The sequence below is a fragment of the Rhinatrema bivittatum genome, chromosome 3, assembly GCF_901001135.1.
Source record: "Rhinatrema bivittatum chromosome 3, aRhiBiv1.1, whole genome shotgun sequence".
NCBI classification, from domain to species: Eukaryota; Metazoa; Chordata; class Amphibia; order Gymnophiona; family Rhinatrematidae; genus Rhinatrema; species Rhinatrema bivittatum.
The window spans coordinates 111,757,606-111,777,604 of record NC_042617.1 but is presented as its reverse complement, the minus strand read 5'-3'; the positions used below and the strand labels follow the sequence as shown (position 1 = coordinate 111,777,604).

General features: G+C 42.5%; 1 protein-coding gene across 1 annotated transcript in view; it reads left to right on the top strand.

Moving 5' to 3' along the window:
• The window catches only part of PNO1 (partner of NOB1 homolog), a 40,463-nt gene extending 37,698 nt beyond the window's left edge, over positions 1-2,765 (top strand). Inside the window, exon 7 of the mRNA XM_029593591.1 lies at positions 1,806-2,765. Within this exon, the coding sequence (XP_029449451.1) occupies positions 1,806-1,873 (68 nt within the window). The 3' untranslated portion in view covers positions 1,874-2,765. The remainder of the gene's footprint in view (positions 1-1,805) is intronic.
• Positions 2,766-19,999: the final 17,234 nt, after the last annotated feature.

Genomic DNA, 19,999 nt, shown 5'->3' with positions numbered 1-19,999 from the left:
TCCAGGGGTAGTGTTTGGCCTTTCATTTGAAACAGTCCATTTGCTTAGGTTCCTTTAGTAAGAGAGGTAATGAGAGAGAGTTTAGTGAGGTTCACTGTGTGTATGTGTGAAGAGCGGTATTGCAATATTTGAAAGTCACAAATAGATTTATGAAATTGAATCCCCTCTTCATTTTGTTCAGTGGTGCTAGAAAAGGTGAGGCAACATCCAAGGCTTCAATTGCTCATTGGATTAAGGCAAGTCATGGCAGCTGCTTACATTGATAAAGAAAAGCCCTTGACCAAGTCAGTCAAAGCACATTCCACTAGAGCTCAAGTAGCCTCTTGAGCAGAATTCTGCTTGCTTTCGCTACAGGATATTTGTAAAGCAGTAACTTTTGGTGTTCATTGCATTCTTTGTCTAAATATTACCATTTGGATATGAGAGCAAGGGAAGAGGCCTCCTCTGCCACAGAGGTATTAATAGTGGGTTTGGTAGCTTCCTGACCAGTTTTAGCTTGGGGTACATCCTGTTTGTCTGGACTGGTCTAACAGGATGATGCGACAGGAGAAATTTAATCTTAATTGGCAATTTCCTTTCGTTGAATCCAGTCGGACCAGCCCATAACATTCCCTCTACTTTCAAACTTTTTTTCTTTTCCATCCTTGTTGCAACCATTAAGCGATTGCTGTTGGATGTGGTTCATTTAAGCACTATGCTAAGGAAGGAGTTGTGCATAGTTCTTCTCCTGTTTTGTCTCCATTCTGGAAAGCCCTCTGATTATGGGATACCGTATTTTTCGCTCCATAAGACACACTTTTTTTTTCCCCCAAAAGTGGGGGGAAAATGTCTGTCTTTTATGGAGCGCCAGTAATCGAAATGGTGCCGACGGCCCTTTGCCCTTACTATGTCACAGGGGCTGCTGGTGGCATTGGTCAGCCCCTGTGACATAGTAAGGGCAAAGGCCGTCGGCACCATTTCAATTACTGGCAGCCAACGGCCCAAGTGCAGGAGATCGCTCTCGGACCACCAGGGTCTTTTGGCAGGTCTTGGGTGGGGGGGGGTTTGTAGTTAATTTAAAGGGTTGGGATAGGGGGTTTTTTCTGGGGGGGGGAGGGGGCCCACAGAAAGAGAACAAGTTTTTTTTTTTCTGATCTGTGGAGTGGATGGAAATGGCCCTCCCCAGACCCGAAAACGAAATGGGGACAAAAAATTGTATGCACTCCCCTAATTTGCTCCATAAGATGCACAGATGCCAGGGACAGAACCAGTTTAGCACACCATTTTTTTTTTTTTTTTTTTTTTTTTTTTTTTTTTTTAATTTTCCTCCTCTGAATCCTAGGTGCGTCTTATGGAGCGAAAAATAAGGTATATTATAATTCCTAACAGAGCCTGATTTACTAACACTTTTCTCCCATTCTGGGCCTATGCGAAAAATGCTTAGTAAATGAGGCCCTCAGCTTCTTACAGATAATAGTGGCAGGTTGAGGTCAGCATGGATGCATATAAAGGATGACATCAGTGAGCCTGTTTGGTCTGTCATCATCTGCTAATTGGTGGACATAACCTATTTATCTTGACTAGTCTGACTAGATTCAAGGAAAGGAAATTATCAGGTAATAAAATTTCTCCTTAATATCCTTCCTTCCCAAGCTGGTTTCCACTAAGTTTGCACATATGCAAATTCCCTTAGAAATGTCTTCATCAAGGTTTATTTTGACTCTAATTCTGTACCTATTTTATGTGTCGCATGTACAGTCATGTCTTGTCACAGTGTATTTATTGAGTTTATAAAAATGATTTTTTTTTTTGTTTTTACCTTACAGGAAGTCCACCATCAAAAGTTTATGGGAACATTAGGGCTGTGGCTAGCAGAGCAGCTGAGAGATTTTGAGAGCCAATTCTGGGACTTTAACTTATTCTCCAGCTTTAGACACCATGACTGGAAAGCATAGCAGTGGCCATATGTGAACGAGACTGGGAATTCATATAGCAAAACTATGCAAACTTTGAAAGGGAATGGAACAGATTCTGTACCCACCTTGTAAACAAAGGCTATGCTGACAGTCTGCCTCTGATACATTTAGACAGAATTTAAGATAACTTCTCAGTATTTGATATATAATTTAAAGGATTTTATATAAACTGTATGATTATAGTAATTTAAAACTGGATGGGGAATTTTGGTTCCCTAATTGTTAATCCTATTTTCCTAAATGATAACTCCAGGCAGTTAAGCAGATTATCACCAAACCATTCAGCAGTAGATCTGTTGTGAGACAGTCATTGCTACCTGAAAGATGTTTATGGCTTGCATAGTCCAGTTGCTAGCACTCATGCCCACATCACTAACATTTTCACAATTGGTCCTTACTGATATCATTGACAATCTCAGCAGAGAAACCAAAGGGTGCAGAACTATAACCACTGAATTACCCTGGCCAATAGCAGAGCCAAACGGCCTGAAGCACCTTTTACAGGGTCGCTTATGAAAATTTGTACTGTTGCTTTGCGTGAATGGAGGACTTTGTCTTCCAGTCTGGTTAAGCTAGTGCTGTCATAAGCACTAAACATTTTAATAAAAGGAAAGCAAAAACAAAATAAGCCATGACATTTCTGCATGTATTGGAGAAAGTAGGTAGTAATTTTCCATGACTTCTCACTTTATTCTTGAGTGCAACTTGCTGTATAATTTGTAAACTTAATACATTTCACCACTAATTGGATATATTTTCTTTAAGATATGACATTTTAAAATAAACTTTTCCTGTAACAGGTGCAGAAAAGCTTTGCCTTACTAGAACGATCATTTAGCTTAAATAAAATCTATATCTAAAGTGGCAATTGCCCACATTGAGCAGGAATATCACAATTCTCTAAATATATAGGATGATGGGACCTTCTCATTTTTCCCCAAGAATTTTTCAGTGTTTATTATAACCAACAAATGCAGGAGAATATCATTGGGGAGGGGTATTCACTTTTTTCCACTGATTTTTCTGCCATTTTGTTTAAAATAGGCATAAATTCCTAGGGCAAATAAAATGAAAGTACCTTAGTATGATTATTACAGTGTTATGTGAATAGTGAAGATAAACAAGGATTGCAAAACCCATTAGAGAAGCTACAGCACAAAACAGTGCAGTGGGTTTGAAGCTTCTCTTTATACTGGAGGTTCTTTCTTATAGCATCTGGTGATGCTTTGAAATCTGTTTATCATATCTTTAAATTTTGCTAGGGCTAATCATTAGGGCAAGCCAAGGACCCTTCTTAAACATCAGCTCAGTTAAGCAACAATTAGGGGTTGTGAAGTCTAAAAGGTGGCTGTCTTTAGATTTGCATGAATCATCTTTGCTGAAGGTCTTAAAAACAATACATTTGGATACTTTCTTTACTGTTAAATTAATTTGCTGAAGAGAAGCAGATCTGTGACAAAAGTGGGTTACATGATTGCACATAGTTCAGAAGAGAATATCCTTCCATTGCTTATTTTTTGACCCAGACTTTGTCCTTGCACCTTAAATCAGAAATAGGGCTGGGATTTGCTGCCATGAGCCTTCAGTTGAGCTACCTAGGAATTTTTCTCCCATTTTCTATCCATCCCCCCCCCCAGTGCAAATTTACCTACTCTGGTTAGTGCATGGGCCACAGGCCATGTACCAGGGTTGCTTGAAGAATCATAATTCCTGCCCTCTTCTCTCCCACTGGCTGTGAATGCTCCCTCAGCAGCTGATGTGTGGAACAAACCATTTCCTAGTGTGTAGCAGATGGTCTCAGGACCAATGGGTATAGAGTGCTCCTGATAGCAGTTGGAGACTGAGTCAGATTTCAATCTGACATCAGCACTACATATACCCCTGCAGGAAGCTCTGCTCTTCAGTATTTCTCCGTCTCCTTAGCAGTTTGGGACTCTACATACGCACAGCGTTAGAAAATCCAAACCAAAGAGAGAAAATTCCAAAATCTTACCTCTACAAGACAAGCCCCGGTCTCCTGCAGTGATACCTAGGGTCCCTTCCCCAGTTGAGAATTCCTGAGGTGATTTCAGCAATCCCTCAGAGGTAAGCCTTGGTCCGGTAGCCGTTTCCCGGCGTGGACTTAGCCCCCAGGAATGGGAGTAGCTGAGAGGCAGCGAGTACAATACTGAGCATGGAGGTGAAGGTATTTCCCTCTCTCCCCCCCCCCCCCCCCCCCCCCCCCCCCCCCCCCCCCCGGCAGCCAGAGACCGGGAAGTACCGAGACAAGGTAAGGTAGAAAACGTTTCTTAAAGTCTCCGAGGCTCGGATAGCCACACAGGTGCCTCTTTGGCGACTGTCCCATCAGGTTGAACAGCCCCGTCCGGGCTGGACCCCGATTCAGTACGAGGGCCCTCCCACCATCTTCCCCCCCCAACCATATTATCCGCACACCTGATCCATGTGCACAGCAGCAAGCCGGGCGCATAAACTACTTGGGGTGAGCACAGCAGCACTTGCATCTCTACCGTGCGCACAGCAATGCGCACAAAGGGGCTGGGCGCACAGCGGCCCGCTTAACGGCGCCGGGTGCACAAATTAAGCCTAGACACACAGTGGCGCGCACATCTCTTCCTAGGCACACATAGCAGCCTGCACGCACATCTTCGACGCACCCGGAGCGCACATCTAAGCCTCCTGCTGCGTGCATATAGGCGAACAGACTAGTATTGAACAACTCCGTGCTTAAATCATGGCACCCTCCACCCAAAAAAGCCAGGGGACAAGCCCTCTGCCCAGCCTGCCACCTGAGAGCTGCACAACACGAAGTGGCTTCTGCCCTGTGCTTACAGTGCATAGAGGCCCTGGGGGAACCAGGACAAGCCCCCCCCCCCGGGCCACTAGAGGAATCCGGCTCCACCAACGACAGTACCCTGGCCTTCTCTATCTCACACATATCCACAATTGCGTTTCAAGGAGAATACTGACGAGCAGAGCTTTCTGCAGGGGTACATGTAGTGCTGATGTCAGCTTGAAATCTGACTCAGTCTCCAACTGCGATCAGGAGCACACTATACCCATTAGTTCTGAGTCTGTCTACACTAGAGAAAACAAAATAATCAGGTAAGTAATTTCTCCAGTATCCTTCCACTTTAAAAGTAAATTTTCAAATTGTTATATGCATAAAAATATAATTTTTACACACAAAAGTAGCTTCTATTTGCATATTCTGTATTTTATAAGTTATCAAAAATAATGCCTCTGTTTCACTTTTGTGTGCACATATACATGTATAAAAAAGGGGTGGTTTCAGGGTGAAGATAAGTGATGGGTGTATATTTTCCTGTGTACGCATGTATTTCTACACCTGCTCATCTGCTTTAAGTGATATTAAATGAGAGAATTCCACATTTTAGAAAGCATGTGCATCTTATAAAATATAGCAAAGATGGATGTAACCACATACTTATATTTATGCTGCCATGTACACTTCTTTGAATGTTTTGCCCCCTGTGTACAGGGCTGTCATTGAACCAAAAGTCTAGCCCCTGCCACAGCTTATGGATAAAGACTGGATTTGAATGGGAACACAGCAATACAACTGCCACCATTGCTTTTTGTTTGCTAGCAATGTGGGATGTGTTTCAAGGAAACATATCCAACATTGCTGGAGTGGCCTTAAGGCTTTTATTGCAATTTGATGAATTGTTTTGCTTCTTTGTCTTCTGTTAGTTGCCCTAGTCAGCCTTACTGTCCTATAAAATGTATTTGTTTTTCAACATGTCCCTCGCTCACATTTTCAGGTGTCACACAACCAACTTTTTCACTTAACAGCCATCTTTCTGAAAAAAAAATGTGATTTCCTAGCACATAGCCAGATGGGTTCAGGACCCAGCAGATGGAGCCAGAACAAACTGATGTCACAGTATATTAACTCCTGCAGTGACATCAGCCTGCCAGTATTCACCATCTCAGCAGATGGTGGACGTGCATTTCGCTATTGGGGATTGCTTTAGATTTTGGAAGGAGAAATAAAAGAAAAAATTAATTTTCCCCTCTCTCCTTCAGTGATACCAAACGGCACCTCCCCTAGTTGAGATTTCAGCTGGCATGGACTTAGTGGTTTGGATAGCTGAAAGGCAGTGAGGGCAGAAAGTCAAGCGCAGCAATGACAGCATATGACCTCTCCCCCCACAGCCAGAGACCATCTCTGTACTCAGGCAGAAAAGGCTGAGCTCAGTAAGATGAAAAATATATATGTATATATCTAATATAAATACAGAAACACATAAGGAAAATTTTTGTGTAGGTCTTCATCCTTACCCAGTCTCTGTGCTCTGCTCACTGTTCCGATGTTCGTCCTGATTCGAGGGAGGTTTAAGAGACATGGAGAGTCCGGCGGGTTGAGCAACCTTATCGGCTAAGCCCCCCCTCTGAGGCTTTTCTCCTGTGCGCCACATGGTAGGCCAAAGCAGTATGTCGTACACTTTTCCTGTGCATTTGGCTTCCCTCTTCAGGAGAGTCATTTCAGGAGCTATGTCTGCTGGTATGTCCAGATTGTATGTCCAATTTTTGGATACATAGGAGGGTATCAGTGTGGGCGCCCAGGCTAGATGCACGCCTAAGCCATTCGCTTATCTTGGGCATGTTGCTTGGACCCTTATCTGTTGGGACACTTAAAAGTTTGGACACAATTTTTAGACGCCATTTTTGGATACATATAAAAAAAAATGGCACCTATAGCTAAGAAATCTAAGCACCTTTTCCTATGCGCTGTCATTCCACCATCGCTGCCTGGTTTGCCCTCTAACTTGTGCCAGCACTGTTTGGAGGCTCAGGGAGACTTATCTTCCTCTGATTTTACTAAACGTGGTTGTTCACAGCCTGAGGTCCTGAGGAAAATCAAGAGGAACACCTGATCTTGGAATGCCCTTAACTGGTTCATCAGTGAGGGAAGGTAGCTCAGTGGGTGCAGCACAAGTGCCTCCTGTTTTGGATCCTTTTGCCTTTTCTTGGGTAGAATTCTTTTCAAGGATTGCAATCCTTTCTTCAGGCGCAGTCCTCAGCCCAGCTCAATCTTGCCGGAGCATGTTTCTGCTGTTAGGCTCTGGAATACACCTAGATCAGCAGTAGGACTCCCAGGACGATAGGGATCCAGATGCCACAGATGACGAGGCTGATCCAGACTCCCTGGAGGATGGGGAAATTCCTCTGGGACTGGAACCGTATACGACTATGTTGCGGTTCTTTTATGGAGATGAGCTGCCAGCTTTGATTTCCCAAACTTTGGAACTGCTGGGGGTGCCTGGGTCAGATTCCAGTTCTGAGACAAATATCCCAATTTGGTCTCCTTGTGTAAAGCCTCTTGGTTTTTTCCTTTCAAGAAGTGATTGATCTTGATTGGGATGCCCCAGAGGCTAATTTCAAAGGGGGTTGAGTTTTGGAAGGTCTGTACCCCTTGGATCCAGTAGTAAGAGAGTGTTTATATTTTCCAAAGGTGGACGCACTTGTCCGGTTGTAGACTGCACAAACGACTATTCCTATAGAGGGAGCAGCCTTGAAGTATTTTCACGATTTGTTTATTTATTTTATTTGGTGGTTTTTTATATACCGCGGCACGTTAATAACATCACCTCGGTTCACAATAAACAGTAAATTAGCAACAGGCTTTACAGACAATATGAAATAATTATTAATGATAATAATAATAATAATGATAGGAGGATTGACACCATCCTTAAACAAGCATTTGAATGGTAGTGGCAATGATTTTGCAGATAGCTTCTTCTTGTTCCCTGGTGGCTTGCTCTTGTTCACTTCTCTCTGAGGAGGTTGGTGACTCTGGCATGAATTCCACGTCAGTTATGGAGCCAGCAGCCACCATTTTGGCAGATGCAGGCTGCGATTTGGTCCGCATTTTGGGCAGAGGGATGGCTTCGATAATAGCAGCCTGGTGTCAATTATGGCTGAGAAATTGGTTGGCCGATGCGACCTCTAAGGCTAACCTTACAGAATTGCCCTTTGAAGGCTCACTCTTTATTTGGAAGCAGGTTGGAGAAAATGGCCAATAAGTGGGGCAAATCCCCAGTTGCTAGAGGATAAGAAGCAGACCAGTGCTCCTTTACCATGAGAGGTTGTGCTCAGGGATCCAGGTGTTCATTCCTACAGAGGAATGACCTTCTAGAGGACTTGCCCTTTCAGTAGGTCTCAGTCCTTTCATACCAGACAGGGTGTGGGCTTGGGCAGTGGAACCTCCCCAAGCTTCCCAATGAAGGTTTGCCAACCCGACCCACCCCCAGGTGGGTCGAGATCACATCAGATCAATGAGTCCTGATAGGAGAAGGAGATGTGCTGAGGAGCCTTAAAGTAGACTCCACTGCCTGCATCTTTTGTAGGGAGTGTTAGGGAGACACCATGAACACAAGGATATGAGCTGGAGTTTTGCAGTGTACCTCAGGATGTGTTCATGGTCTCTCCCTGACACTCCCTGCAAAAGAAGCAGGCAGTGGACTCTATTTTGTTAAGGATCCTTAGTCTGAGGGCTGTGGGTCCAGTGCCCACGTCTCAAGGAAATATGGGGCAATACTCCATTTATTTTGTTGTGCCCAAGAAGGAAGGCTCCTTTCATCCCATCCTGGATGTCAAAGGGGTCAACCGTCATTTGCAGGTGACTCATTTTCGCATGGAAACTTTGTGCTCAATGATAAGGGCCGTGCAGTCAGAATTTCTGACCTCCTTGGATCTATCCAAGACATAACTCCATATTCCCATCCAATTGGAGCACCAATGTTTTCTGCATTTTGCAGTGTTGGGATACCATTATCAGTTTTGGGCATTGCTTTTTGGTCTGGCCACTACTCAGAACTTTTTCCAAGGTTGTGGTGGCAGCGACAGAGTTGAAACAGGATGGGATTCTACTTCATCCATATTTAGACAACTGACTGATTCAGGCCAAGTCTATGGAAGAGAGCCAACTGGTGACCTGCAAGGTGATCGCCCTGTTGCAAGAGAGCTTGGTTTGGTGGTAAAACTAGCCAAGAGCAGTCTTCATCCATCTCAGTCATTGGAGTATCGGGGTGTTTGGTTCAACAGAAGCCAGGGCAAAGTCTTCTTGCCAGAAGCTTGTATTCAGAAGTCGATGACGCAGGTGTATCTCTTGGTGAACACTATATGCCCAACAGTGTGGGGTTATCTTCAGATACTCCATTTGAGGGCAGTAACCCTGGAAGTGGTGTGGTGGGTGAGGGTCCTCTTTAGCGCTCCCTGCTGTATCATTGGAACCCGCAAACTAGGACTACTCGATTCAGCTCCACCTGCCAATGGAAGTCTGCTCTCACCTCCTGGGGTGGTTCAGGTGCAGCATCTGAAAAAGGGAGTTTCTCTGACATCACCAGACAGGTTGATACTAGCGACAGATGTGAGCCTCCAGGGTTGGGGAACTCACTGTCAGGAACTATTGGTGCAAGGACGCTGGCATGCAGAAGAGTCTCTGGAACATCAATCTGCTGGAAGCCTGAGCGGTCCAGTTCATGTGTCTGCAGTTCAGCAACAGGGTGTTGGGTTGAGCAGTCTGGGTAATGTCTGACAATGCAACCACTGACATCAGTCAGCAGAGGAACCAAGAGCCAGCAAGTGTCACAGGAAATATTCCATAAGTTGCTCTGGGTGGACGTGCATCTTCAGGGGATCTCAGCCTTGAACCGTGTAGGAAAAGACAATGTAAGAGTAGACTTTCTTACCAGGGTGAGTCTGGAACCAGGAGAATAAGTATTGTCAAATGAGGCATTTCAGCTGATAGTGGATCACTAGGGCCTTCCGTTCCTAGACCTGCTGGTAACTTCTCACATTGCAAAGGTTCCTCAATTCTTCAGTCTCAGGAGAGAGCCAAAGTCCTTGGATATCTATGCTGTCATGCAGGTCTGGCAGGAGGACAAGCTGATTTTGCGCCTTTCCTCCTGGGCCCACGTTGGGCAGAATAGTTCAGAGGTCGAAGGCCACAGGGGGATGGTGCTTTTAGTGGTACCAGATTGGCCCAGGAGACCATGGTGTGCACATCTATGAAGACTCCTGATAGACTCCCCCTTCATCTTCTTACACACAGGAATCTGTTGCAGCAGGGACCCGTCTTTCACGAGGATCAGACTCTGTTTTGTCTTACGGTATGGCCATTGAGAGGGCTCACTTCTTGACGTGTGGATAATCTACTGCAGTGATTGCCACCTTGCTACAAACATGAAAATTATCCACTTCCTCGGCATATATATGGGGTTGGTGAGTGTGAGGAGCGAGGGGTGTTTCTTCATTCAAGTTAGGATCCTGCTCATTTTGGAATTATTGCAGGATGGGGTGAATAAAGGGTTGGCCCTTAATCCCTTAAAGATACAGATAGCAGCTTTTACCTGTTTCAGGGGTCAAGTAAACGGTGAATCCTTATTGTCTCATCCTGATGTGACCTGTTTCTTCCGGGCAGTGAAACATCTTCGTCCTCTCTTGCAGTTACCAGTACCTGACTTTTGGCAGGTCCTACTTTTCAACCGATGTGCTCCCTTTTCCTTGTCCTTACTGACCTTAAACTGTGTTGCTGTTGGCGATTATGTTCTGCGTGTCTAATTTCGGAGCTGCAGACCTTGTCTTATTGGGAACCCTTCCTTTGGGTGACTCCAGGAGTTGTTCAACTGTGTACTGTTCCTTCTGTCTGTCCTAATGTGGTCTCACCTTTTCACTTGAATCAGTCCATTTCTTTGCTGTCTTTGGATAAGGAAAGATGCAGAGAAATATCACCTATTGCGTCGCTTGGATGTTAAGAGATGTCCTGAGGTACCTGGCGGTATCTAAGCCTTTTCGAAAGATGGCTTGTCTGTTTGTGCTTCAGGCTCGAGGTAAACAGGGTGAGCCACCTTTGTGGGCTACAATAGCTTGCTGCATTAAGGAGCTAATCATGCCCACGCATGCAGCTGCTGAAAACCTGCTGCTTACTCTGGTTTGGACTCAGGCAATGACATGGATGGAGGTTAGATTGTTGTCTCCCGTCTATATTTGCCAAGGTGTGACGTGGTCCTCCTTACACACCTTTTCCAGGTGGTATCATCTTGAGATGTAGGCCTAGGAGGACGCAGTTTTGACTGGATGGCGGGCAGCCTCCCACCCTATTCAGCAGTAGCTTGTTTGAGAATGATCTGCAAGGTCTTCTCAAGTAGTTCTGGCACAGAAGGACAGGATTCTAGTTTACCTCTCTGTAGACCTTAAACATAGATCTAAACCAGCCTGGAAATCCTCAAACAAGACTGAGGGAGCTCTTCATAATTGAGGTGATAAGACCTTACTACATAAATGCTCTAGCTCTATAGTGCCTCACTCAAAGGCTAGGCAGTCAAACTTCTATCTTCCCATTTGCATCTAACATATCATCCAAAAACTTGAACCATGTGCTAAATTTGGCAAGCACCAAGCCTTATACTGAAGTACTAGCACAGTATGTTAACACAGCTTTTTTACAAACATGAATTTACAGACATGTAGCAATCGCTACAGTTTCTCTGAGAGAGTTGTCCCATGTTAACATGGGGAATAGAAGTAGATTGTTTGGATTTAGCTCCTCCATGTGAAAGACCACAATGATGGAGTCCCTAAAGTGTAAAACCCAGTGCTATCATTTTAGAGTAGGATTTTTCAATTATCCTTTCAAGGGACAGGATGTTTCAGATTCCACTTCCTTGGGCTTCTAGGAGACCTGGGAATGGAGCAGGAGAACGGTTGCCTTTTACCCACTTTAAATCTTACATTTTATCTCTGTTTTGGAATGAAGAACATTTTATCCACCCATCCTCACTTTTGGTTGTGTTTTCAAGCAATTTTTTTCAACATCTGCCTGAGTTTCCAAGGATCAAGGGACTCGGGGCTTAACACTCGCAAAGTTTGGAGTTTTTCATAAAACAATCCAGTAGACTTGGAAGTCCTGCAAGGAATGAATCTCCATTCATTCCTCTCAGGAGGATAAGTGGACCTCAAACACACTAGTGGTAACTGCTATCACTACCTGGGTATTGAGGTGAGGGGGGAGAAAGTACTCTCTCTCTAGGCACTGGTAAGGAATGAGAAGAATTACAGTCTGCAACAATTGGACAAAGGAATGAAGTAAGGGACTTTATTTAAAATGTATAGGCTGCTTATTAGGGATGTGAATCGTTTTTGAATGATTTAAAATTATCATCAGATAATTTTTAAATCGTCCTAAATCGTTAGAGTGCACAATACAATACAAATGCCCCAGATTTATCGTCAGCGGCACTTGTATTGTATCGTTAAATAGGGCATGGGAATTATTTGGGGGAGGGCGGGAAAACTGGCACACCAAAACCCCTAAACCCCCCCCCCCCCCAAATGTTAAATTACCTGGTGGTCCAGTTGGGGGGGGGGTCCCGGCACGATCTCCCGCTCTCGGGCCATCGGCGCCATTTTGGCTGCCACTAATTAAAATGGCGCCGATGGCCCGATTAAAAAAAAAAAAAAACAAAAAACCCACCCGACCCTTTAAATCGACCCCCCCCCCCCCCCTTAGCCTCCCTCCGACCCTTGTTTTTTTTAGGGAGGCCCACGCCGCTAAAAAAAAAAAAAACCCACCCGACCTAGTTTGCAATCCACGAAAGGACATTGCCACCTATCCCATGACTTTTTACTTTTCCTAGAAACCTCTCATGAGGAACTTTGTCAAACGCCTTCTGAAAATCCAAGTATACTACATCTACTGGTTCACCTTTATCCACATGTTTATTAACGCCTTCAAAAAAGTGAAGCAGATTTGTGAGGCGCGACTTGCCCTGGGTAAAGCCATGCTGACTTTGTTCCATTAAACCATGTCTTTTTATATGTTCTGTGATTTTGATGTTTAGAACACTTTCCACTATTTTTCCTGGCACTGAAGTCAGGCTAACGGGTCTGTAGTTTCCTGGATCGCCCCTAGAGCCCTTTTTAAATATTGGGGTTACATTTGCTATCCTCCAGTCTTCAGGTACAATGGATGATTTTAATGATAGGTTACTAATAGGTCTGAAATTTCATTTTTTAGTTCATTCAGAACTCTGGGGTGTATACCATCTGGTCCAGGCGATTTACTATTCTTGTTTGTCAATCAGGCCTACCACATATTCTAGGTTCACCGTGATTTGATTCAGTCCATCTGAATCATTACCCATGAAAACCTTCTCCATTACGGGTACCTCCCCAACATTCTCTTCAGTAAACACCGAAGCAAAGAAATCATTTAATCTTTCCGCGATGGCCTTATCTTCTCTAAGTGCCCCTTTAACCCCTCGATCATCTAACAGTCCAACTAACTCCCGCACAGGCTTTCTGCTTTGGATATATTTTAAAAAGTTTTTACTGTGAGTTTTTGCCTCTACGGCCAACTTCTTTTCAAATTCTCTCTTAGCCTGTTTTATCAATGTCTGACATTTAACTTGCCATCGTTTATGCTTTATCCTATTTTCTTCTGTTGGATCCTTCTTCCAGTTTTTGAATGAAGATCTTTTGCCTAAAATAGCTTCTTTCACCTCCCCTTTTAACCATGCTGGTAATTGTTTTGCCTTCTTTCCACCTTTCTTAATGTGTGGAATACATCTGGACTGTGCTTCTAGAATGGTATTTTTTAACAATGACCACACCTCTTGGACATTTTTTACTTTTGTAGCTGCTCCTTTCAGTTTTTTTCTAACAATTTTTCTCATTTTATCAAAGTTTCCCTTTTGAAAGTTTAGCACAAGAGCCATGGATTTGCTTGCTGTTCCTTTTCAAGTCATTAATTCAAATTTGATCATATTATGATCACTACTGCCAAGCGGCCCCACCACCGTTACCTCTGTCACCAAATCCTGTTCTCCACTGAGAATTAGATCTAAAATTGCTCCCTCTCTTATTGGTTCCTGAATCAATTGCTCCATAAAGCTATCATTTATTCCATCCAGGAATGTTATCTCTCTAGCATGTCCCGATGATACATTTTCGGCCTGTTATTTGGTTATGTTTAGTTAGTCCCTAAGTTCCATGTAAACCGGTCTAATATGAATCTTGTCATGAAGTTCGGTATAGAAAAATGTTAAATATTGGGGTAATTGAAGTCTCCCATTATTACTGCACTATCAATTTGGTTAGCTTCCCTAATTTCTCTTAGCATTTCACTTTCCATCTTACCATCTTGACCAGGTGCACGGTAGTATACCCCTATCACTATAATCTTCCCCGACACACAAGGGATTTCTACCCATAAAGATTCAATTTTGTATTTAGTCTCATGCAGGATGTTTATCCTGTTGGACTCTATGCCATCCCGGACATAAAGCACCACACCTCCTCCCGGGTGCTCCTCTGTCATTGCGATATAATTTGTACCCCGGTATAGCACTGTCCCATTGGTTATCCTCTTTCCACCATGTCTCTGAGATGCCAATTAAGTCTGTCATCATTCACTGCTATACATGCTAATTCTCCCATCTTACTTCTTAGACTTCTGGCATTAGCATACAAACATTTCAAAGTTTGTTTTTTGTTTATATTTTCATTCTGCTTTTTAATAGATAGGGATAAGTTAGAATTTTTTATAGCTCAGGTGAGTTTTTAGTTACAGGCACTTGGACTATTTTTCTAATTATTGGAACCTCACTGTCGGGATGCCCTAATTCTAATGCATTATTAGTATCCTTTGAAGATTCCTCTCTCGGAACCATGTGCTGCTGAGCGACTGTCGGCTTTCCCCTTAGAGCAGCTTTTAAACTAGAACAATCTCCTTTTTAAAGGTTAGCACCAGCAGTCTGGTTCCACCCTGGTTAAAGTGGAGCCCATCCCTTCGGAAGAGACTCCTCCTTCCCCAAAAGGTTCCCCAGTTCCTAACAAAACTGAATCCCTCTTCCTTGCACCATCATCTCATCCACGCATTGAGACTCCGGAGCTCTGCCTGCCTCTGGTGAGCTGTGCGTGGAACAGGGAGCATTTCAGAGAATGCTACCCCGGGGGTTCTGGATCCAAACAGTCTAACTTCAGTTAGTCAGCCAGAGTGACTCACTGCTCTCTTGATTAACAAATGTTGGTCCCTATTCAAACCCAATCACACTACCTCAACACCTTTCCAAGGTGAGTAACTGAGCAGAACTATTCAACTTTTTTACTTAGGTATACACTGCTCCTAGCTTATTTCTAGCTTCTGGCTACTTTTTGGGTTGGTTTTTTTTTGTTTTTTGTTTTTTTTTTCAATACAAACAGTTCTTTAAAAGTCTGCAGAACACTCAGTTCTGCAGACTTTTAAAAATAAACACCACTACCTACTGCTTACTAGCTACCTTATTGACTATTTAAAAATACACTCTAACTTGTTTATTCACTGCCTTTGACTATTAAAGGCACAAACACACTAAATAATATTCCCAAATAGTTAACTTTGTCTTTTTTAAAAGTATTGGGGCAATGTCCCAAGCAAAAACTTACTGATTCCTTTCAGCCACCAGCAAGGTGATCCTCTCCGGTCAGTGTTCCCACTGGAATGTGGGTTACTGAACTCTTCCCTTCTAATTTATAATGTGTTTCTAAGGTAAATTAGTACAAAACAGTCCCTTTAGAGATTTACACTTCAGTTAGTTTTCCTGAGTGACTCACTGCTGTTCTGATTAACAATGAATGGTACCTATTCACATCAAACACACAACCTTAACACTTAGTCAGCCAGAGTGACTCACTGCTCTCTTGATAATCAATGGGACAGTGCTATATCGAGGTACAAATTATATCGCAATGACAGAGAGGAGCATCCGGGAGGCAGTGTGGTGCTTTATGTCCAGGATGGCATAGAGTCCAACAGGATAAACATCCTGCACGAGACTAAATGCACAATTGAATCTTTATGGGTAGAAATCCCTTGTGTGTTGGGGAAGACTATAGTGATAGGAGTATACTACCGTCCACCTGGTCAAGATGGTGAGACTGATAGTGAAATGCTAAGAGAAATTAGGGAAGCTAACCAAATTGGTAGTGTGGTAATAATGGGAGACTTCAATTACCCCAATATTGACTGGGTAAATGTATCATAGGGACACGCTAGAGAGATAAAGTTCCTGGATGGAATAAAGGATAGCTTTATGGAGCAATTGATTCAGGAACCGATAAGAGAGGGAGCAATTTTAGATCTAATTCTCAGTGGAGAACAGGATTTGGTGACAGAGGTAACGGTGGTGGGGCCGCTTGGCAGTAGTGATCATAATATGATCAAATTTGAATTAATGACTGGAAGAGGAACAGCAAGCAAATCCATGGCTCTTGTGCTAAACTTTCAAAAGGGAAACTTTGATAAAATGAGAAAAATAGTTAGAAAACAACTGAAAGCAGCAGCTACAAAGGTAAAAAGTGTGCAAGAGGTGTGGTCATTGTTAAAAAATACCAACCTGGAAGCACAGTCCAGATGTATTCCACACATTAAGAAAGGTGGAAAGAAGGCAAAATGATCACCGGCATGGTTAAAAGGGGAGGTGAAAGAAGCTATTTTAGCCGAAAGATCTTCATTCAAAAATTGGAAGAAGGATCCAACAGAAGAAAATAGGATAATGCATAAGCATTAGCAAGTTAAATGTAAGACATTGAAAATACAGGCTAAGAGAGAATTTGAAAAGAAGTTGGCTGTACATGCAAAAACTCACAGTAAAACTTTTTAAAAATATCCGAAGCAGAAAGCCTCGGAGGGAGTCAATTGGACCATTAGATGATCGAGGGGTTAAAGGGGGCAATTAGAGAAGATAAGGCCATCGGGGAAAGAAATGATTTTTTGCTTCAGTGTTTACTGAAGAGGATGTTGGGGAGATATCTATATCTGAGACGGTTTTCATCGGTAATAATTCAGATAGTCTGAACCAAATCATGGTGAACCTAGAAGATGTGGTAGGCCTGATTGACAAACTGAAGAGTAGTAAATCACCTGGACTGGATGGTATATACTCCAGGGTTCTGAAGGAACTAAAAAATGAAATTTCAGACCTATTAGTAAAAATTTGTAACCTGTCATTAAAATCATCCATTGTAGCTGAAGACTGAAGGGTGGATAATGTAACTCCAGTATTTAAAAAGGGCTCCCGGGGTGATCTGGTAACTACAGACTGGTTAGCCTGACTTCAGTGCCAGGAAAAATAGTGGAAAGTGTTCTAAACATCAAAATCACAGAACATATAGAAAGACATGGTTTAATGGAACAAAGCCAGCATGGCTTTACCCAAGGCAAGTCTTGCCTCACAAATCTGCTTCACTTTTTTTGAAGGAGTTAATAAACATGTGGATAAAGGTGAACTGGTAGATGTGGTATATTTGGATTTTCAGAAGGCATTTGACAAAGTTCCTCTTGAGAGGCTTCTAGGAAAGTTAGGTGGCTATGTCCTTTCGTGGCTTACAAACTGGCTAAACATGTGGATTACAAATTGGTTAAAAGACAGGAAACAGAAAGTAGGATTAAAAGGACAATTTTCTCAGTGGAGTCCCTCAGGGATCTGTATTGGGACCTGTACTTATATATTTATAAATGATCTGGAAATAAATACGATGAGTGAGGTAATCAAATTTGCAGCTGATACAAAATTGTTCAGTGTAGTTAAATCACAAGCAGATTGTGATGAATTGCAGGAAGACCTTCTGAGACTGGAAAATTGAACATCCAAATGGCAGTTGAAATTTAATGTGGATAAGTGCAAGGTGATGCATATAGGGAAAAATAACCCATGCTATAATTACACAATGTTGGGTTCCATATTAGGAGCTACCACCCAAGAAAGATCTGGGCATCGTAGTGGATAACACATTGAAATAATCGGTTCAGTGTGCTGCGGCAGTCAAGAAAACAAACAGAATGTTGGGAATTATTAGAAAAGGAATGGCGAATAAAATGGAAAATGTCATAATGCATCTGTATTGCTCTGGTCGCCGCATCTAAAAAAAAGATATAATTGTGATGGAGAAGTAACAGAGAAGGGTGACCAAAATGATAAAGGGAATGGAACAGCTCCCCTATGAGGAAAGACTAAAGAGGTTAGGACTTTTTAGCTTGGAGAAGAGACAGCTGAGGGAGGATATGATAGAGGTGTTTACAATCATGAAAGGTCTAGAATGGGTTAATGTGAATCAGTTATTTACTCTTTCGGATAATAGAAAGACTAGGGGGCACTCCATGAAGTTAGCATGTGGCACATTTAAAACTAATCGAAGAAAATTCTTTTTCACTCAACACACAACTAAACTCTGGAATTTTTTGCCAGAGGATGTGGATTTTGAGTTAGTGTAGCTGTGTTTAAAAAAGGATTGGATAAGTTCTTGGAGGAGAAGTCCATTACCTGCTATTAATTAAGTTAACTTAGAGAATAGCCACTGCTTGGAATAGACTTAGTTTTTGGGTACTTGCCTGGTTCTTATGGCCTGGATTGGCCACTGTTGGAAACAGGATGCTGGGCTTGATGGACCCTTGGTCTGACCCAGTATGGCATGTTCTCCCTTCAAACTGAACAGAGACCTTAAACTAAAACCCAACTGGAGCAAACCAGTGATTTCTAGAATGACACAGACATCTACTTAAGCAGAAACTGATGCGAGATTTGTTCGTGCACTTTACTTCATTTTGTGCCATGACTGGCAGCCCACTTTCGGTTTCGACAATGCCTGTTCTACTGGGGCAGTGGAAGCACTTTGCCCCTTGAAAGCAATGCAATTTGTTTCAGTTTTCCAGTAAGGTTTTTCTAGGTTTAAGGCTATTTGACAATCTTAGCAGAGTTTGAATCACACCATCTGCACTGGATCTTTGCTCTCTGCTGTCTTTGAAGTCTGTCAATTTTTAACAACCAAGTTTTTTGACCTGTGACAGGCAGCGCCATATGAGAGCTCTTGTCAGCACTGCTGATATTTTTAAGTACAATTGGTTTTCCCCTCCGGGGTGTTGAAAACAACCTCAATCAAACAGAGTCTGATTCGTTTACTACAAGGGTCTCCTCTGTGGAAGCCTTCTCGGCGAAACGAGGTCCTTGTTGCAATTCTACCAGCTGACCCTGGATCTTAAACTCCAACATTTGGTGAAGCTATCTTTGAAGTCTTGTTTTTTTTTGTTTTTTTTTTTTTTAAACAACCAAGTGTCTTTACCTGTGTCAGGCAATGCCATATGAGAGCATGGCAATGTCAGTGCGAGAGCTGCTTTGCTAGTTTAATTTAAATATTTTTTCTGCATAAGGTATGCAGCTCTTACTGAATGCTGTAACTTGAAACTTTGAAATTTGCAAATATAGCATCATTATCATTGGATTTATGTTTTGTGAAATGTGTGTCTATGTGCACTTGAGGTAACGAGTGATTGAGCTCCTTGGCATGGATGTTTAATTAGCTGTGTCTCTTGTCTGGTCCAGACACTTGTATAAATTATTGCCAGTTTAGAGAAATTGTGTAATTCTTCAAACAGCAACATTGTTTCATTTTGCAAACAGTAACATTGTATCCCTTTGTAATTGTTTAAGTTCATTGACTTTACTAACACATAGTATCTGATGAATTGAGCTGGTCCACATATTTATGTTCTTCAGTGATTGTATAATGAAAAATGTGTTTTGTTTAGCAACAGTTTACTCATGATTCTCTATGTCTGCATAAGTCTTGTCTTATACATGTATGCATATTAAATCATTGTTATTATTATCTGGAGTTTGTTTTTAATTAATTTACTAATTAGTAAAGGTTTATCTAAAAAAAAATTTTAAGAACATAAGAAATTGTCATGCTGGGTCAGACCAAGGGTCCATCAAGCCCAGCATCCTGTTTCCAACAGAGGCCAAACCAGGCCACATGAACCTGGCAATTACCCAAACACCAAGAAGATCCCATGTTACTGATGCAATTAATAGCAGTGGCTATTCCCTAAGTAAACTTGATTAATAGCAGTTAATGGACTTCTCCTCCAAGAACTTATCCAAACTTTTTTTGAACCTAACTACACTAACCACATGCTCTGGCAACAAATTCCAGAGATTAATTGTGCATTGAGTGAAAAAGAATTTTCTCTGATTAGTCTT